The sequence below is a fragment of the Coloeus monedula genome (genome assembly GCF_965178545.1).
Source record: "Coloeus monedula genome assembly, chromosome: 6".
NCBI classification, from domain to species: Eukaryota; Metazoa; Chordata; class Aves; order Passeriformes; family Corvidae; genus Coloeus; species Coloeus monedula.
Genome location: NC_138786.1, coordinates 15,376,526 through 15,394,937, shown reverse-complemented (window position 1 = coordinate 15,394,937; position 18,412 = coordinate 15,376,526). Strand labels below are relative to the sequence as shown.

Here is an 18,412-nt window from a genome sequence, read left to right as displayed (position 1 = left end):
TGTTGCTCTCTGTAAATTTCGTCACATAAATGCATTCCTCCATCCCCCTTAGATAAAAAATGTCCAGAGTTGCCTTTTAGAGGCTTGTAGGGGAACAGAGAAATTGCCTGACTGAAGAAAAAGTGTGATCTGTGGATCAGGGCTGGGATCAGGTGCTGCAGGAGGTGGCTTACAAGGCAAAAGTGGAATAAATCCCCCTGGGGAAAATTCCATTTCTGACTCCAGCAGTCGGTGCTACTGACTGTATAGCATTGAAGACTTGACAGGGTGGAAGCTGTGGTAATTCAGTGCTTCTAAGTCTGTGCTACTAAGTTTGAAACTTGAATGATTGTAATGCAGGCATCAGGACACAAATAGCTGGAGGTTCAACATGATAAAAGGGACGGGTCAAATCTTGCTTTCAAAGGGATTATTCTTGCCACAAAGAGTTGCAAGTGTGCTGTTTGGCATGCGTCTAGTATAAGGCAGAGATACAGCTCTTGCATGAAATCTAATTATGTTTATTTTAAGAGATTTGCTATTGGCTAAGTCAGGATTTTTGTTGCTGTCCTGGTATTGCACCTGAGGGAAGACCTTTCCTTACAGAGAAAATACTTGCCTTTTTCCTGACTGAATTAATTTAGCAAAAAATAAAGCAAGCCATTGAGCACTGATTTAGCACAAAGCCTAAAACCATTTCCAAATTGCAACTTAATATTCAAATATTAACTGGCTCTAAAATAACATCAAAGTTTAAAATAACACCCAAAGTTCACAGATCAGTGTGCTTTATGTAAAAATAAATATCCTGTTGATTGCTCAGTCGCTTTTTTGACCTACACAAGCTGCACAAAGATATGTTTAGTTTCTTCTTTACCTGGCCTGAACACCTTCATCCCGTATCAATCTAACTATAACTGAAAGGCCCAAGCATTTCATAGGAATTCTGTGGCTATGAAGGCAACAAACTACCTTGTAGTGTAAAGTATACCTAATTCCAGAGCACTTTAAAAGTGGTGGGAAGCAGTGTCCTGCTGAATTGTCTGCATTGCATAGTAGCAAACTTGCAGAGCTTCTGCTGCCCCTGTCCTGGCATGGACATGTGTGCAGGATGTGAGACATTTGAGTGGGGGATCTGATGTGCAGAATGTATTTAATAGCACCCTAGGCACTGGTTTTTTCAGAGGCAGATCTTATCAGGAAATCCAGAAAGCGTGCTGAAAGAATGGTCTGAAATCTTAAATACACTGGAGATGCTAGTTCAGGATTTTGAGAACTTGATAGGACTTTCATCAACCTCTGTGCTTGAAAATTAGCTTGAGTTTCATATGCTTTCTAGTAGGACACCTCTGCTCCATAAGCAATTGTCAGGCCAACCTTTCCAAGAATATTCACTGTTTAAATCAAGACTAGATTGTTGCTTCTGTGGCTATTAACCTGCTACAACTTTGTTTTAAAGAGCATTTAAGATGTAGAATTATGGTCTACAACATTTATGGCTTAGATTACACTTAATTTAAAAACAGATTTTAGGAACTTTGTCTTTCTAAAGAAGAAACCTTCTTCTAAGTGAGTAGTAAGGGAGGATCTGTTTTGTCTGCTTCTGTGATAATAGTTAATATTCAGCTACAGTTTTAACAACGTTGGATTTATGATGTTGAAATATAAACAGGTCTGTGTTACTTCAAGCCTTGTCTGAACTATGTCTACATTTCAAGTAGGAGTTCTTAAACTTGTTAAATTAGCACCTACTTTCAAATGCTTTGTAAAAACAGCCAGTTGTATGTTTATTTGCACTTGTGTAACAAAAGTAAACTGCTAGAAGTACTACCAAGAAGGCGCACTTCCACGGCACTAACAATGTGTATGTTTGGCTTCACCCATCCGAACCTTCTGTAAAACGGTGATAGTTTAGGTACTTTAAACCGTTGTGGAGGCTTAAATGTCAATGAAATAAATGAGTTGCTGGAAATTATCAAAATCACCAAAGCCCTTTACTTCGGCACCGTAGCGATAAACACGAGAGGAAAGCTGGTGTCTTTACAAAGAATGTGATGGGTGAAGGTATGGTGTTAACGTCTTTGCAATGGGGTTTAATGTCTCTATTGACCCTGGGCAGCGGGTTTGTGGCAGAGCCCGCACAGCTTGGCTCCTGAGACAGACAGGGGTCTGCACAAGCCTGAATTTCTGAGCTTTGGGGTAAAACAGTAGGTTCCAGGGGAATATACGGGGTGGGCGGTGCGGGAAGGCTGTACCTTCCCTGTACCCCAGCCCGTGGGGCAAGGAAGAGGGCAGCACACGGCCGCGAGTTCAGCATAGAAGGAGGCTGTGCCCTGTGAAACCTGGAGAGAGAAAACCCCGCGGCGTGTGCCCAGTGGACTCTCTCCCCTTATTCGAATGAAGTTGCAGGGCTCCTCTGTCTCCTTTTTGGACATAAACCTCTGAGGCTTGTAGATTTTCCCGACAAACACGAAGCGCTCGCTCGCGATTCGCCTCTCCCGGTGCGGTTCAGGCACTGACCGCCCCTGAGCCCGCCCCGTGCCCGCCTCTTCCTGCCCGGCCCGCGGGCGGCGGGAAGCGCCGGGAGCCGCCGGCCCCATCCCATGGAGCCCCGGCTGTTCGCCTGGGTGAGTGCCCGGAGGGAGCGGGGGGCCGCGATGGCCTCTGCCCGGGAGGCGGGAGCGTGGCGGGGCCGCTGCTCGCCCTCCCGGGATGCCGCGGCGCTCGGCCGCCGGCCCGGGGGGAGCGGGGCCGCGGCGTGCCCGCCCCGCAGGGAAACAACGCCGCGGTTGCACCGGGTGGGCACAGGAGGTCTGAGAGCCGTGGAAGGGGCATCCCTGACGCTGGTCTGCTGCATTTGCTCTGCGGGGGCCGTGGTTGGTGCCGGCGCGCCCGCCTGGAGGCTGGAGTGGAGCTGGCGTTGGGATAGCCGCGCGTGGCTCTCAGCCCCTCGGGTCTTTCTGCACCTCATCGCGGCTTGCCTGCTGTCGAAGGCTTGAAAATTCATGGCGAGTTACAGGCTAAAATGGGAGCTTGTGACACACTTTCTAAAAAGAATTGCGTCTGTTTAGTAACGCGCTCTAAACTGTGTATCGCCGGTAGTGGCTGTGAGGCAGCAGCTCGATCTGCCTGTGCAGCTCCGCTCCTGACGTCTCACCCACCTGTTGGCTTTGGGCTGGGCCGAGCAGCCTGGTGATTTTGCCTGAAGTGTGGGTGTTTCCGTAGGTACAAAATGTTTGTTGCTGAGTACGGCCCTTTAACATTCACCAGGTGCTGCATCTTTCGGGAGTGGTGGAGGGTAAATTGAGAGCAGATGGGCAGGGAGAGCACAGGTGAGGTAGGGAGAGTATTTGCTGAGGATGACCAGCTGTGAGCATTGTGGATGTGGAGTGTTGCTGTTACTGCACTGTGTGCGATGGGGAAGGTTATGGTATTCCCTTTTTGTGAATGAAGGTTGAACTGCTGGACATGCAGCTTAAATTGACTAAGAAATTCCCTGACTTGTTACCATGTTGACAATTACTGATTTCCATGGTGGGTTTAGTAGCTATAATTTTGTACCTATAAATTTGTACTACTTACAATTGGTATATTTTCATTTGGACCTCTTTTTTTTAAAAAAAGACGTAGTTAACGAGGTGTGTTTCTGATTTACTTGTTTAGGTTCCAGAACAAGGTCACGTGTCTTTCTGCTCTCATTTTGGAGGTAGCCTGCCAGAAAGCAGTGGCATGAATAAGACCTTAGTGATGAGTGGGAATCATTAGCATTAAAATTAAACATGTGGTAATCATCCTGATAGAAAGATTTTCCTCCTTATCGACTGTGAGTCTGCAGTTAAAGCCCTAACAGGTTTTATTCCAGTATGCTTTTTGAAATACTGGGGCTGCACAGGTGCCCTTAATGACAGCAAAGTTAGGACAGACACTCCAGGTCTGTAATCCTGGGAATCCTACGTGATGTATCAGGGGATTTTTAGGAGCAGGTTAACCTGTGGCATACCCCAAATATGCTTGTTTGTCCTTGGGAGCATATGTGTGCTCTTTTGTTAACTTTCAAAAACTGTGTTACTTTTCTGTGTGCATTTGAAGGGTGCAAACAGCTATGGACAACTTGGTCTTGGTCATAAAGAGGATGTGCTGGTTCCTCAGGCACTGAAAGATGTTTCCTGCAAATGTCAAGACATTGCAAGCATTGCTGGAGGAGGGGGACATTCTGCAGTTATCACTGGTAAAAACACTGCTCTTGCTCGTGGGTGTTTTGCTTTTAATCACTTTTTGTTTGTTGTTTCCCTGTTAGTTCAGTGCTGCCACCTCTCTGTGGCTGCTGTTTCTGAGCAAGTACAATCCTTAGTAGCAAAACAGCTTCCTCCCCTCCCAGTTAACTCAATATTTGGGGAAATTGGGGAAATTCCTGTTTCCCATATATTGTGTGGTTACTTCGTGGCTGTGTGAGGACTGTTTCTTCAGCTGTTTCTTTCATACCAAGAAGCCATATTTTCTGTATTAAGGATGGGGGGTGGGAAGAAGGCATCAGAGGTTATTCAGTCTTAAGAAGTGTTAGGTAAGGAGCAGGAGATAACATCTGGCCTTTGAAAGGTTCTGCTGTATGCCACAGCTAATTATGGAAAGAAGGAATATGGACAGTTGCGAATATGATAAAACAGTTTATCAAGCATCTTCATGTGAGAGGTGCCTGTCTTACCATATGGATTGTCCCCCTTGACAGACCCAGCTCTCCACAGCTGTAGTTATTCAGAGATAGTTCTGATGTATCAGAACAACCATTTCCTCTTACTTTTTACTTGATTGCAGTGCCTAAAGTGACACATAATGACTGTCCTTGTTTGTCACGGGATCTCACAGATGTAGGTTTCTCTTTTTAGCCTGTGAAGTGGAACACAATTTGTTGTGTTTTTTTTTTCTTCCAGGTGCAGGACAACTCTTTGTATGTGGCCACAACAAAGATGGGCAGCTGGGGTTGAATCACACCGAGGACGTGCTGCGTTTTACTTTGTGCACTGCCCTGTCTGGCTTTTGTGTAAAACAAGTTGCATGTGGCTGGGATTTTACAATCATATTAGTAGGTAAATCTGTCTCTCTAAGAGCTGAAGAAATATCTTGGTGTAGAGAACACGCTGAAAGTTCCACAATGCAATTGCTTATGTGATGTGAGGGACCTGGACAAATTTGAGAAGAGGCCCATGGGAACCTCAGGAAATTCAACAAAGCCAAGTGTGAGGCACTGCACCTGAGTGAGGACAACCCCCAGTATCAACAAGGGCTGGGGGTGAACAGGTGGAAAGCAGCCCTGCTGAGAAGGACTTGGGGGTGAATGAGAGGCTGGACATGATCCAGCCATGTGCACTGGCAGCCCAGAAAGCCAAATGTGTCCTGGGCTGCATGCAGAGCACTGTGGGCAGCAGGGGAGGGAGGGGATTCTGTCCCTCTGCTCCACTCTGGTGAGACCCCACCTGCAGTGCTGCATCCAGCTCTGGGGTCCCCAGCACAGGAGTGGCATGGACTTGCTGGAGTGAGTCCAGAGGAGGCCACCAAGGTGGTCAGAGGGCTGGAGCAGCTCTTCTGCAAGTAAAGGCTGAGAGAGTTGGGGCTGTTGAGCTTGGAGAAGTCCTTACCCTGGACAAATTATCTTAACCCTGTATGGAATTTGGTTTAGCAATGAATTCAGGATTTAGCCATTCTCTGAAACGTGATGTATTTTAAAGATGACTTTCACTTAATAGTAAATGCTACTGATGATCACATTCAAAAATTCTGTAAGACTAACGGGCTCAGAACTTGTTTGCAGCTCATTATCAAGTACCCAATCAAGACATCCATAATTAATCTTAGTAGTACCTTACTTGAGTAGTCTCATCCACATGAGAAATCCCTCTGACATCAGTGGAGCAGGGTGAATAGTAAGGTACTACCTACTTTGATTAAAAATGGCATAACTGAGTTGATGGTTTTCTGCATTTTGTACATCAGACTTAGATTTAGCACAGGAACTACCACCCCTGTAATTGTACTGCCTTGTATTGTATGGTGCATTGTGGTCACAAAAAAGCACAGCCCCATCATAAAATAAAGGCTGCGCCTGCCCTGGGACATCTGTGATAGGGGTGACCTTATTGCAACCTTTCAGAACCTTAAAGGAGCCACAGGAAAGATGCAGAGGAACTTTTTACAAGGGCATGTAGTGATAGAACAAAGGATGAAGACTTTAAACTGAAAAAGGGCAGGTTTAGATTAGTTATTAGGACAGATCTCTTTACTGGGATGGTGGTGAGACACTGGAACAGGTTGCCTGAGAAGCTGTGGGTGCCCCATCCCTGGAAGTGTTCAAGGCCAGGTTGGATGGGGCTCTGGTGGAAGGTGCCCTTGCCCATGGCAGGGGTTTGGAACTGGATGATCTTCAGGTCCCTCCCAACCCAAAACATTTTGATTCTATGTGCTGGCACTCACAGGTTTTAAGCTACTTGCCTTGCAAGCTAAATCACTCTGTGTTCCTTGTGTCCCAGTGAACTTGAGACCTTTTCTGGACGTGGTGTGTAAGACCAGAAGCCTTTGGGCTCAGGGGCTTTGTAATGGGACATGTTAGGTCATTTCTTGAGCTACTTGGCTGTGTTATTTTCCTTGTTATAATGTTACAGTGCTGTTGCTGGAGGGTTTTCTGAATCTGCTCTAACACTTCATTTTTTTGCAGGATCTGGCCTACTGCTGTCCTGTGGGTCAAACTCTTTTGGACAGCTGGGACTTCCTCAAATTTCAGGTCCGTGCTTGACTCCACAAAAGATTGAGGTAAAATTTTAAAAGGTGTTGTGCTTTATATTGCTTCCAGCAGCTTATAGAGGTCATCTGAACTCAGTGGGCTTTAAGCCAGACTCTTCAACTAATTTTTATAGTGCCTGTTAAACTTACTTGGTAAGGGCCCAAAGGTGGTCATCAACCTAGAAGTGAAAAGCTAAGGCTCCTTTTCTTGTAGTATGAAGAAGTTTCCCACTTCTAACAGAAAGTTGACTCTTTCACTTCTCAGACAAGAAGTTATTTAGCATCATGGGTCATGCCAGATATTCCTTTGTTGCTTTTTTAATGTGGGAGAAGGAGAGCAGCTGATCCCTTAGGTGACCTCTAGTGAATAGGAGTTAATTCACTTGACGTTTCTGTGCCCTTGATGTTTCCTGGGAACATTCATTGCAGTATGGTGCCTTAAATTTAGGTAGTATTGACAGTGCTGATTTGAATCTCTCTCATCCCTCACTACACAGACTATTTGTGAGGAATATTTGCTCTTTGGGTCGGTATCCCTTAAACGCTTGGGCTTGATGCCACCTATTTTAAATACACCTGCTGCTTTTCCACTGAGGATATCCAGAGGGTTTGCAAAACCCTGTAAGAGCAAGTCAGGTTTGGATGGGAGGCAACAGAAGAGGGAAACTTCCACGTGATTCCCAAGATTTACTGTGGAGGTTTTGGCATAATTCTTGAGGAACACCAGGTTAAAATTAAGAAATAAACATATTTGTATCACCAATGTTTCATGTGAATATTGTGACTGTTGGTTTTGACTGATTGCCACAAAGCTGTGGATCCAGTTGCTTTCCTTGATTTGTTTTTTATTTCTTGAAGATGTTCCCACTAATTTTTTATGGACCAAAATTTACTTCCTTTGTGATACAAAATGTTGATATGCATTGGGACATGCAGACTGGAATTGCAAGCACTCTTTTCATAGTCTTTTCATAGTGTTCCACTCCTGTTTGTCCTGTTTTGTTTTTAAAGGCACTAAGTGCACAAAGCAGCTAAAATATATTTTTATTTTATTTGAGTAGTCTCTCAAAGAGAAGGTGGTGAGTGTTGCTGCAGGACTGAGACACGCCCTTGCTGCTACAGGTAAATTTGCCATAATTTTAACATCTTTTCAGTAACAAATGAAATGGGATTTTAATGGCTTGGGGGGAAGAGGGAGGTAAAGAGGATGAAATTTATCTAATTTACTATTTATTTTAAATCTCACAGGGAAAATACACCTGAGAGTCATAGTCTGTAAGATTTTGGGATAAATTAACATGCATAGTAAACATTCTAGAAACATCTTCCTGGAAAATCATGGGGAAAAACTTTTCCAAGAACTCAGAGTGATGGTTTATTAACAAGTTAATTTTCTGGTGGATGGAAAATGTACTGATTTTTTCTCCTATTCTGAATCAAAACATAAAAGGAATTTTTTTCAGGAAAAAACATTTCTGATCCATCAAATTATCTCCTTAGGATTTGAATTCTGTATGGTATGCAAAATAAATAAGGTTTGTATAAGATGTTTCAAAATGGAACTGTTCATAAAATGTGGCTTTTTAAATGCTGTAATTGAAATTGACATCTGGAAAATCACAAGAATGACACGAAATATTTCACCTGCTGTTACTAGAGACTCTGGGTTTGTTTGTGGTGTAACAGTAGAAATCAAAACCTTCCTTTTGGCATGGCTGTGTTAAAACAGAGGAAAACCAAACAATACCTGCTCTTGTATTCGGCTTAGTTTTGTGTGAACTTCAGTATGGATTCCAAGTAGTGGAGCTGAAGGTGCAAAGGAGATGCTTGGAAGAATAGTGGGATCTCTGATGCTTGTATGAATAGTGGGAATTGAGATTCCCTGTGCTGCACTGCACAAACAAATTGGCATCAAGAGAGGGAAAGGGAAGAGAAAGCACAAGAACTTTGTATCCATTCCTGAGGTACTGCAACCACGGGATTTCTGTTTCTGAGTCTCCAATAGCTTCCTACCTTCTTAGTTTTCCTGCCTGCATACTGAAACTGCAGCTGTCTGTTGCTTATTGACTTCACCAGGGTTATATGAATGTTTTTTGGCAAAAAGATCCTTTAAAGTGTGATTTGAATCAGTGAAAATGACTTGAATGTACCGTTTGTTAATGGGTGAAGTGATTTTTGTTGGTGGTTGATGTGTTTTAATCTCTTTAATTTGTGTTTACTCTGAAAAGACAGCGGTTTGGTGCTGCAGTGGGGAACTGGGATGGCATCTCAGGCAAAGCGTGCAAGCCAAGGAAAAGCCCTCCCCGTGTTCCTGACAGCAAAGGAACCCTGTGAAGTGACAGGTAATCCAGGAATCTGCTTCCTTTGTGTGGGTGCATAGAGCAGAAATATAATTTGGAGTGGTACGTACCTTCCTTTTTATAAAGCCACGTGGAATTATAAACATGTAGTGGAGTACCTGAAGGGTGGAATGGTCATACAAGATCATAATCTGTGGGGAAAATGAGAGTCCTGCAATGTCTGTGGCCCAAAGGCAGAGCCTTTTGTTATAAAAGTCATCACCATCCTGTTACACTTGTATGCATGTCTGTGTGCAAATTGATACCTGCTGTGGAAATTTTATGCAGCTAAATTTTTTCTAGGCCTGGAAGATGTAAAGGTGAAGACAGTTGCTGCAGGCTCCTATCATTCGGTGTCCCTCACAGGTAGGCCTCAGGTACAGAGGTGAAACTCCTCATCTCACCCTTCAAAGGCTTCTCTGCTTTTGAAATCTTTATCAATTTCGGTTAAACTGGTGAAATTTTATTTGGCCTAGTTAGTGCTGGTAATTGTTTTGTAATAGTTTTGGACTCTGAGAAATTTCCTTTTGTTTTTAGAACTGGATTCATGTTTCAAGTTCTCTGAATTCTGTGTGTTTTTCCTGGGGTCAAGTGTGACTTGGCCCTTATGTAATTCAAGGTCTGGGCTCTTTACTTAATGGCTAGAAACTCTGAAAGGATTTGTTGAATCCCGTGGTTGGGTGAATCTCTGGAGCTTCAGCAAGGTACCCTCTTGGATAACTGGTTACTGCTGGAACCAGTGCAGCCCTTTGCCCGTGGAGAAGGGGTGTGCTGGGGGTCATCCCAGGAAAGGCAGCAGAAGCAGGAAAGCCACAGCAATGTGAGCCAATGCCTCTGCATGGGGCAGTGCTGTGCAGGGATGTGAGAAGGCCTGAGCTGTCTTAGGCTCCACTGTGACAGTGTGCAGATCTGTGGTGTAAGAGCACAAAGCTTATTTGAAGAGAAGGAAGTTGCTTTAATTGGTTAGGCACTTCCATAATGTCTGCCATTTGTTCTTTGATCCTTAGGCAGTGCTCCCATGCTGGAGTACTGAGTATCCAGTAATGAAAGTCTAATAACGATTTCTTTTTATTTTGACAGATTGGGAGAAGGGAAAACAGATTAGCTTTCATGCTGTAATCTTACAGTTTTGAAGTGTGTAAAATATATTGAACCTTATGAAGACAAGTCTTTGCCAAACTTCACAGGAACAAGTTCTTAGCAAATCTGCAGCCATCTGGTACCTCTGTCATCATTGAAGGAGCACTGGAGTATTTGCTTATGCTGATCTATAGAGATTTAGTTGTATGGGGAGATGTTCCAAGATGTGAACTGTATTGAATTCAGAGATGCAAAGTGTATGCATGATCAGTGAAGACAAACTGTAAGAACAAATAAAATCTACTTTAAATAATTGGCACACTCTATTTAGACAGTGAACAGATTATTCTTTCATGCTTTTGCTTTTTATTTAAGACAGCGGTCTATTTGGCAGCAGGGGGACCAAGACTGACAAAGTAAATGCCAAAGACTTTTATAATGTGATGCTGTTGCTGCCCTTCATCCTGCAAGATAGTTATTACTTAAAATACTTTGTATTTTAAAGATGCTTGATATAATGAAGATACTACTGCAGGGTGTGGTATTTAAATGGGGCTTTTTTCTAGGAATGCCTTGCACTGGGGTGCAGTTTTCTTTGCCTCTGTTCCATGAGTCACCTGCTGGTGGGATAGCAAGTACCTGCAGCCAGACAGATTTGGAACACACCTGTTGGTGTGGGTTGTTGCAAACATGAATGGGGGTTCCATGGAAAAAAGGATGGTAGAGTCTACTGGTATCCAAACTGGCCTGAACCCTCCAGTGGTGAGAATATGGTGCTAAGTCTTAGTGTCTAATTTTTTATTCTAACCTACTCAAGAAATGAGATAAGGGGGTTGAGCATGTGCCATTTCCCAGGATAAAGCAAATACACCTTCTGTAAAAGGAGGTGACAGAGGCAGTGCATGTTGATGTGGAACAAGAATGGCCACAGTGTTTCTCTTTGTTGTGTTTCTGTCACCTCTTTTTTTTTTGCTTTCTCTCCAGAAGGTGTGTGTACTTGATGCTGGGGAGAAATCTGTCAATTTTAGCAGAGAATTCAAATATTCAAACGAAAAATTGCTTGATTTGTTTTTCCTTTTCCTTTCGGTTGTGTTGTTTTAAAGAGGAACGTGGGAAGTCCTGTAGTCTCCCCCCAGTCCCACTCCTTGCCTGTTTTTCACCAGCAGTAGTATAGTGGAATTCTCCTGGCTTAGTCTCCCTGTTGCTGTTACCAAACTGAGATTATTAAATATACTGTAGCTTAAGTTCTGCTTTTCGCCCCCCCCCCCCCCCCGCCCCGAAAGATTTTCTTCTGCCGTGGTGCTTGTAGTGAGCTCAGTGCTGACCTGAGACAGCCTGACCCCTTGAGTGTTGTGGATGCATGCTCCAAACAATTCCATGTTGGAACTTAAATGGCTTCCAGTCTTTCTGGGCCCACAATAATGTACAAGGTCATGTGTGCAAGATTTATGTCTTACACTTCCAGCTTGTGCAGGCTGGCAAAGACTTCAAGGGAGGCCTGACAGCTCATGTTCTCTTAAGTGTTTTTTGTGGATTTTTTTTTTTTTTTTTTTTTTTTCTGTGGAGGCCTGGAGCATGGGAGGAATGGTTCTGTGCTGAAAAGATGGAACTAATGATATGTCGTGTCTGCAGAAGGACACATCTGAGCAGTCACTGTGTTGGTGCCCATTGGTCATTAGGCTGTGAGCAACTCCAGCTTGCATTGATACAAAGTACTGCAGGTGTTTCTGTAAAAAGAATTATCCCTATGGTTAGAATCCTAGAGTGTGCATTGGAACAAATGCTTGTTTTGGAAAAGGGATGTGGAAGGCAAGTGACCACTACGAGAAGTGTCTCAGGTGTTGTCTGGTGTCGTTTTGAGGCATGATAATATTTTAATTTTGCCTTATGATGGGTAATGCCTGCTTTAGTAGTGTGCTCCTAGCTGCATGTCCAATTCCTTTAGGAAGTGACTGTGTGAGGTGAGCCAAGGAGCACTGGACTGTCCCTGCTTTGGGGGATTTACTGAGTTTGCTCAAGCTGAAGAAGGCAGAATTGGTATGAGCAGAGCTGAGAGTCTAGCCCTTGTAGAGAGGCAGGGAGACTGCAAAGCAGAGCAGGAGCAGCCAGCCAGGCTTTGAATTATTTGCTGCAGTCCAGAAAGTTATTTACTGGGTGTAATCAAAGCTTTGGAGTGGAAATAAAAACTGGTCTGCAAGGACAGGGTGGACTGAGAGGGACTGCTCAGTGACTGTCTCCAGGATGCTTTGATTTTCTTTTACTCTGAGAAGTTGACTACTGTGGTTATTTTTTAATAAAAATTGGTCTTTGTTAGTAAACATTGAGGCAGTTTGACCCAAAAGCTTTCATTGCTTTAGGGAGTCTCTGTAGCCTTCAGAAAAAAGGCTGTGTTGTTAAGGCCCTTGCAAATATTTCTGATATCCCAGTTACAGTGGTAAAGAATGGTGGGAAAAAGCGTACAGAGAGAATGCAAATTGAATGACATGTTCTTTCCTCAGCATGGCTGAACTGAGACAGGGCCTGAATCTGGTGGTGTTAGATCCACATCCCTTTAAAGAGATTTTACTTCTCTGTCTGTTGTAGATGAAGGATGCTTGTACGTCTGGGGCAGCAACAAACATGGGCAGCTGGTGAGCAGAGACATCTTTCTTGCTGAGCCCAAGAAGATTGACACTCAGTGTTTCTCACATGAGAAGATTGGAGCAGTTTGGAGTGGCTGGACCCACCTGGTGGCACGGACAGGTAGGATATCTAAACAGCAGTAACATGTGGCACCCAAACAGTAAATTGTAAATTGTCTTTGTTGCAGGCAAGCAGTGTTCTTTCTCACTGATAGTGCCTGGACACAGAGTGTTGCAGTTTCACCTATGTTCAGTTGTCTGAAGATAATAAACTAAAAGAAGCTGGCTTTTGTCTGTGTTTGTGGTCAAACTCAGAAAATACTTGGAAAAGACAGGTAAAAAGAGGCATCATTACACTTGAATAGCATCCCCTGAAGATGGAAACAGATTTAATGTTGAAGCTGTACTTTCCTGGGAGCCTTTGCAATGAGGACAGTGTGAAAGCTGCCACATGTGGAGAGCTGTAGGGTTAGATTCTTACCTAGGAGGAGATGAGAGGAAGGTTATGTAACAGTGATATTCATGTGTAAAGGGATGGGTGATCTAATGCAGCTCATCCGAGTGTGCAACGCAAAGGCAGGAGGGAAAGGCAGATGAGATGGAAAGGCAAGACAGGCATCTGAAGCTATTTTGTGGTGTTTGTGTTCTTTGCTTCTCCTGTTACACAGTGTGTGGTGTCATAGTTAAGGCTAACAAGGGGGTGGGAGTCTTCCACAGAGGAAAAGGAACAGCCAGAGCTGGGATGTGTGGCTGGAAAAACAAATTGGATGTTTTCTGTTTCATAGCATTCATTGTTTGACGTCAAGGTATGTGAGAGAAATGTGTAAAAAACCTTCTTGGGTATTTACAAGAAATGTCTGAACTCTGATTTTTAGAGGATGCTATACTGAAAATTTGAAAGCTGCAATCAGTGCTATGAGCTGCTTGGAAACTTTTCAGGTGGAGTAAAAGAATTTATCTCAAGATGTGTAGTTCTTGAATTAAGTGCTTAATGTCATCCTCACTGAACAGAAATGGTACAAAAGAAGGCATTAGTCAGGATAACCTGGTTTTTAAAGAGAGAGTCTTGTCAACTTGGTGTGCTTTCCTTCACTATTTCTTAATAGAGCATACCCACTAAATAAGGCATCCCCAAGTTTTAGCAACTTCAATGTTTCACCTGCTTGATACTTATCTGTGGGCATTATGGACATGGACTATTGCAGTAAGTGTTTTTTTACAGCAACAACAAAAACATGTCAAGTGACTAGCAGGGGTGTTTTGCTTGTGAATGTTTAAAAAGAAATTATATAAAAATAGGCTGACTTTCTACATCTGCATTAGAAAACTGGCTGAGTGATGCAGTGGCACAAGTTATTGCTGAAACTGTATTTTATGAATTTTGAATTTTAAGTCTCTTTGAAGAGCAATGGACCTGAACCTAAATCATCTGGAATAAGATTTTGAATGACCTTTGGCAGCCTCCAGACACCAGTCAGGATCCCGTGGGAATTTCAAGGGTTGTTCAGCTACTAGATATGGTGTGAGCTGAAGCACTTAACTCTTTTTGGAAAATCATTTGCTGCATTAAACTTGCAGCTGAATAACTGAAAAATGCAGCCCACTTGAGAACTTTCCCCTGCATGCAGTTCCTCCCACCAGTGTTTTTACCTCCTTCTAGCAAAGGAGAAAATGCTGCTTCAGTTTCCTGGTGCTGAAGTCATAAACCAGTGATCCCCAAACATTATGGATCAGTAAAATTTTTTTTGAGCATGCGGCCCCCGGTATATTTATAGTTATTTATTTATAGATTGTAGACATATAATGCTGTAATATGCAAACTATAAAATATGTACAACAGAAATTTTACAAAGGATGAGATAGAGATAAACACTATTTAAAATACTACTTTATTAACTTAAATAATTAGAATTGTTAATAATTTATTAATAAATTAAAATATTTATATGTTATTTTCATCCTGCCCTCCAGTGGATTGTCTTGTGAATAGCTAGGGCTGCATGCACTTCACTTTAGAGGTACTGATATAAACATTTCCTGCTTGCTTTACTGTGGGGAGTTCCCCATTTAGTGGAAAGGAGGCAAAATACAGTGATTTTTGGACACATGAAAATGGAAGGAAGGGATATTGTAATATGGTACTTCTCTGCTCATTGTGGAAGATGGGAACATACTTTGGAAAGACATTGCAGTGTAGAGGGATTTTGCTGCATGAAAGAATGAGTAAGTTTTTTCTAATTAATAATCTCACCACAATGCAAATTTAATAATTTAAAGTTTGTTACTGTATCTGAATTCTCATGTAGTGTTTTCCACACAAGAACTTTAAGAGGCTGTTACTAATACTTAGAGTTCTGTTTGAATTTTTTTTTCCCAGAAAGTTAATCCTGGTCAGAGTAGTAACAATAAAAAACTTGTTACTGCATCTGTCTTGACAGTAACTAAAAATTTTCTCATTGGAAAGACACAGGAAGGAACTAGGTGGATAAACACTGGACACACAATGCATAAATTCACAAATTCTGCCATTTCAAAATGAAATTTTGATCTTTGTCTGCCAGGTGAGCAGTGCTTGGCTGCAGAACTAATGGAAGAGTGGAAAGTAAATGAGAGAGTGATGTTGTTAAGAACAACCATCTGGAGGAATAGTTGCCAGTTTCATGGTTGCAGTGGTTTGACAATTTTAAAGTGAGTCCAAGCAAGTTATCAACTTTGTTATCAGAAAAAAGGAACACAGCATGAATATTTTTGTCTTCTGTCTTTCTCTCTTATGTAAGCTGGCCTGTTTTAAGACTTGCTTTGTTTTTCTTTCATGCTGCTGGCAAAATTTTGTACTGTAACGTAAAGCAAAACACACAACTTTTTTTCATTTTTTCCCTATTCTCTCTCTACAAGGGATTTTAATTGCACCTGAAATCACTTTAATACCTGCATCCCTTTCATATCCTACGTTCTGCCTCATTCAGCAGAGGTTTCCTGTAATTTCTTTTTAGAATTGGATCAACTCTCCTTTCATTTGCTGTTGTTTGTATCGTAAAGCAGTTTGGATTCAAGACATTAATTCCTGAGAAATTAATTGCTTGACTTAAAGGTGTTAAGGAATATTTTCTCGAGATGTTATGTTTTTAATCCTTACCTTTAGCTGATCCTCATCAGCTCCAATTCCTTATTCTTTTTATTATAAAGGTATCTTTTGGGGGTATTTCCACTGTACACACTCTTACTGTAAAATAACTCACAGAACCCTTCAAGGCAGACAAGTGCTTTCTTCTCCTGCCTTGATTATTGTTTCCTACAGAAGAGGGAAGTGCAATTAGACTGTATGGCATCACTAGTAGTCTTTCAAAGTAAGTTATATTATTCTGGTAGTAGAGGTGGTCCTAGTTGATGATGGTTGGTCCAAAAAGATGAAGATTGAGAAGCTCTTTGATCAGGTCTCTGATGATGAAATATGAACTTGTTGGTGTCTTTGGTTTAGTTACTATTCTGTGTGAATGCTTGTGTCAAGTGACTCTCAGGAGTGCTTTTCATTGGTGACAGGGCAGTGCTGTTACTGCTCTGTGTGAAGGAGAGACCAGGTGTGTTCCTGTGGCCTTGGACTCCAAGTACAAGTGCTGTTCTCTTCAGACAACCACTGTAAAACGTTTGCTTCCTCTCCAGTGCTCTGCTTAATGGCACAAGGAGCACCACTGCAGTATAGGTGATACTATTTTTTGAGTTATAATGAACAGCTTCCTTGCATTGCTCTGCTTGACAATGTCAGTTTTAATTTGTGGTCCCTCTCAAGTTAATGTGAATGCTTTGAGGGTAACTGCTGAAAGAGAGGTTATTGCTTAGGTCATTTAAAAGAGAGCTAAGCTGTGGCCTGTAATGTTGAAGATGTAAATTAGTCTACTTTGGGGAATGATAGAACCAGTCTGACTTGAAGGCAAACCTAAATATAGCAAGAGAGGTATTTTGAAGACTTAGAGGTGAATCATCAACTTCCATTCAAAACAAGATACTGTCTTTTTAACTGGGATGCCTAGTAACTAACCTTCCTTAATCTGGCCTTGTTTATTATCTGTGTATTCTCCTGAATACGTGCACTAATCTATTTGTCACGTGGTGTCACATGAAGTTATGCTTTGTTTGAGCTCAGATAAAGAATTCCAAGCTCTTTCACTCAGAAAGTTACTTCAAAAATGCAGTTAAAATTGTGTTTCTGCTGGCTGTGCAAAACTGCCTACAGCTAAAAAGTCTTGGAAGAACAAAATGCTGTGACATAGTCTGAATAATATTCTGAATCCTCATTCCAAATGTGCATCTGAATCTGCATCTTTGAATGTCCCTTGATGTCATGTCATTTAGGCCACATAAAACCACTCTGAAGTGGTCTGACATGTTAGTGACCTACATGGTAAAATAGAAACCATCTCCTGTTTTTATCTGAAGCAAATGACAAGTGTGTCCCCCCAAACACAGTGAGCAGAATGAGAGAATATTTCTAATGATCTTGTTTGAGTCATTAACCTTTAGCATTTCAGTCTTTCACAGAGGCTGTAGTTGCACTTCTAGGTGCCTTTTCTGTTGGCAGTCATAAGCTAAAGCTATTGGGCTTTGCTGGGATGTTGTGCAGCTTGCAGGGAGGTGAAGGGGAAGGACATGTCTGGCACCCGAGCAGCACAGCCTCAGCCCACTAGAGGTCCTTTCCAGTTTGCTCTTGAATCCAGGCTCTGCAGCCTTCCTCTGGAAAGCAAGCTTCCTCTACCTTCAATTTTTCAGCAGCTCCCTAGGACAGTAAATACTAATTTCTGTATATGTATCATATATATTTTTTTGTTTTAATGCTTGTCTCCTTTTAGACACGGTAGCCAAGAGTTTGAAACTGGAGCCCTACGTGAGGTAGCTGTATTTCATGTGGAAGGATGCTGGGTTTTGGGAGTAATACTAGAAATATTTGGGGGGAAATACTAGAAAATAGCTTAATCAAAATCTGCAAATCGATAGGTAGCCCTGAACCTCTTTGAAGCAGAACTTGAGTTCAAGAAACGAGTGCTCAAAAAAGAAAAGCCTTTGTCCATCTGCCTCGGGGGTAAATTTTCAAGCTTCATGGCCTATCTTGAAGGTCCTGCATTTGATTACAAGGGGGTAGAGCATGGCAAGGGGAGGGAAAGAAATGGGCAAGCTTGGGGACCAAAATTCAGAAATGAACACTGGGAACTGTGGGAAATTTAGTATGCAATTATGGGATGAAAGATTCTGGATGCATATGGAAATTGCCTTGTTTTCTGTATTGTCTTCAGAGCTGTCTTCTTGTTCCATCACACATTTGTCTCACTGGTGTTTCAGCTTACACAATAATTATTTTAAGGTTGTGTTCTAGATAGCTGTAAATACCTAGAAGATTTTTGAATTTTCTTTGACTTCATGGGCTGGCATCATTCCTTGGCTTTATTTTTAAACTTAAACAGTGAAGAGTGTGCGTGTGTCTGTGTGTTTGCTTTGTGATTCTACACTCCTATTCATGCTGTTCCCTGCTGGGAGTTACTTCTACATGACTTTGATAAAAGTCTTGAAGAAATTCATTCAGTGGTTTGGTCACTGAGGAGGAGGTTGGGTCCAATGGGAACTGAAGGTACA

At 42.3% G+C, this 18,412-nt stretch overlaps 1 protein-coding gene across 2 annotated transcripts in view; it reads left to right on the top strand.

The window, feature by feature from the left end:
* Positions 1-2,541: 2,541 nt before the first annotated feature.
* The window catches only part of SERGEF (secretion regulating guanine nucleotide exchange factor), a 142,136-nt gene continuing 126,265 nt past the window's right edge, over positions 2,542-18,412 (top strand). The window contains exons 1-8 of one of the 2 annotated variants that reach the window (XM_082284054.1): positions 2,542-2,606; positions 4,069-4,207; positions 4,908-5,059; positions 6,686-6,780; positions 7,812-7,872; positions 8,979-9,092; positions 9,393-9,455; positions 12,753-12,911. In XM_082284054.1, coding sequence (XP_082140180.1) covers positions 4,152-4,207; positions 4,908-5,059; positions 6,686-6,780; positions 7,812-7,872; positions 8,979-9,092; positions 9,393-9,455; positions 12,753-12,911 — 700 coding nt within the window. In that variant the 5' untranslated portion in view covers positions 2,542-2,606; positions 4,069-4,151. Of the gene's footprint in view, positions 2,607-4,068; positions 4,208-4,907; positions 5,064-6,685; positions 6,781-7,811; positions 7,873-8,978; positions 9,093-9,392; positions 9,456-12,752; positions 12,912-18,412 lie in introns of both variants that reach the window. The other variant, XM_082284053.1, reaches the window with a different exon arrangement.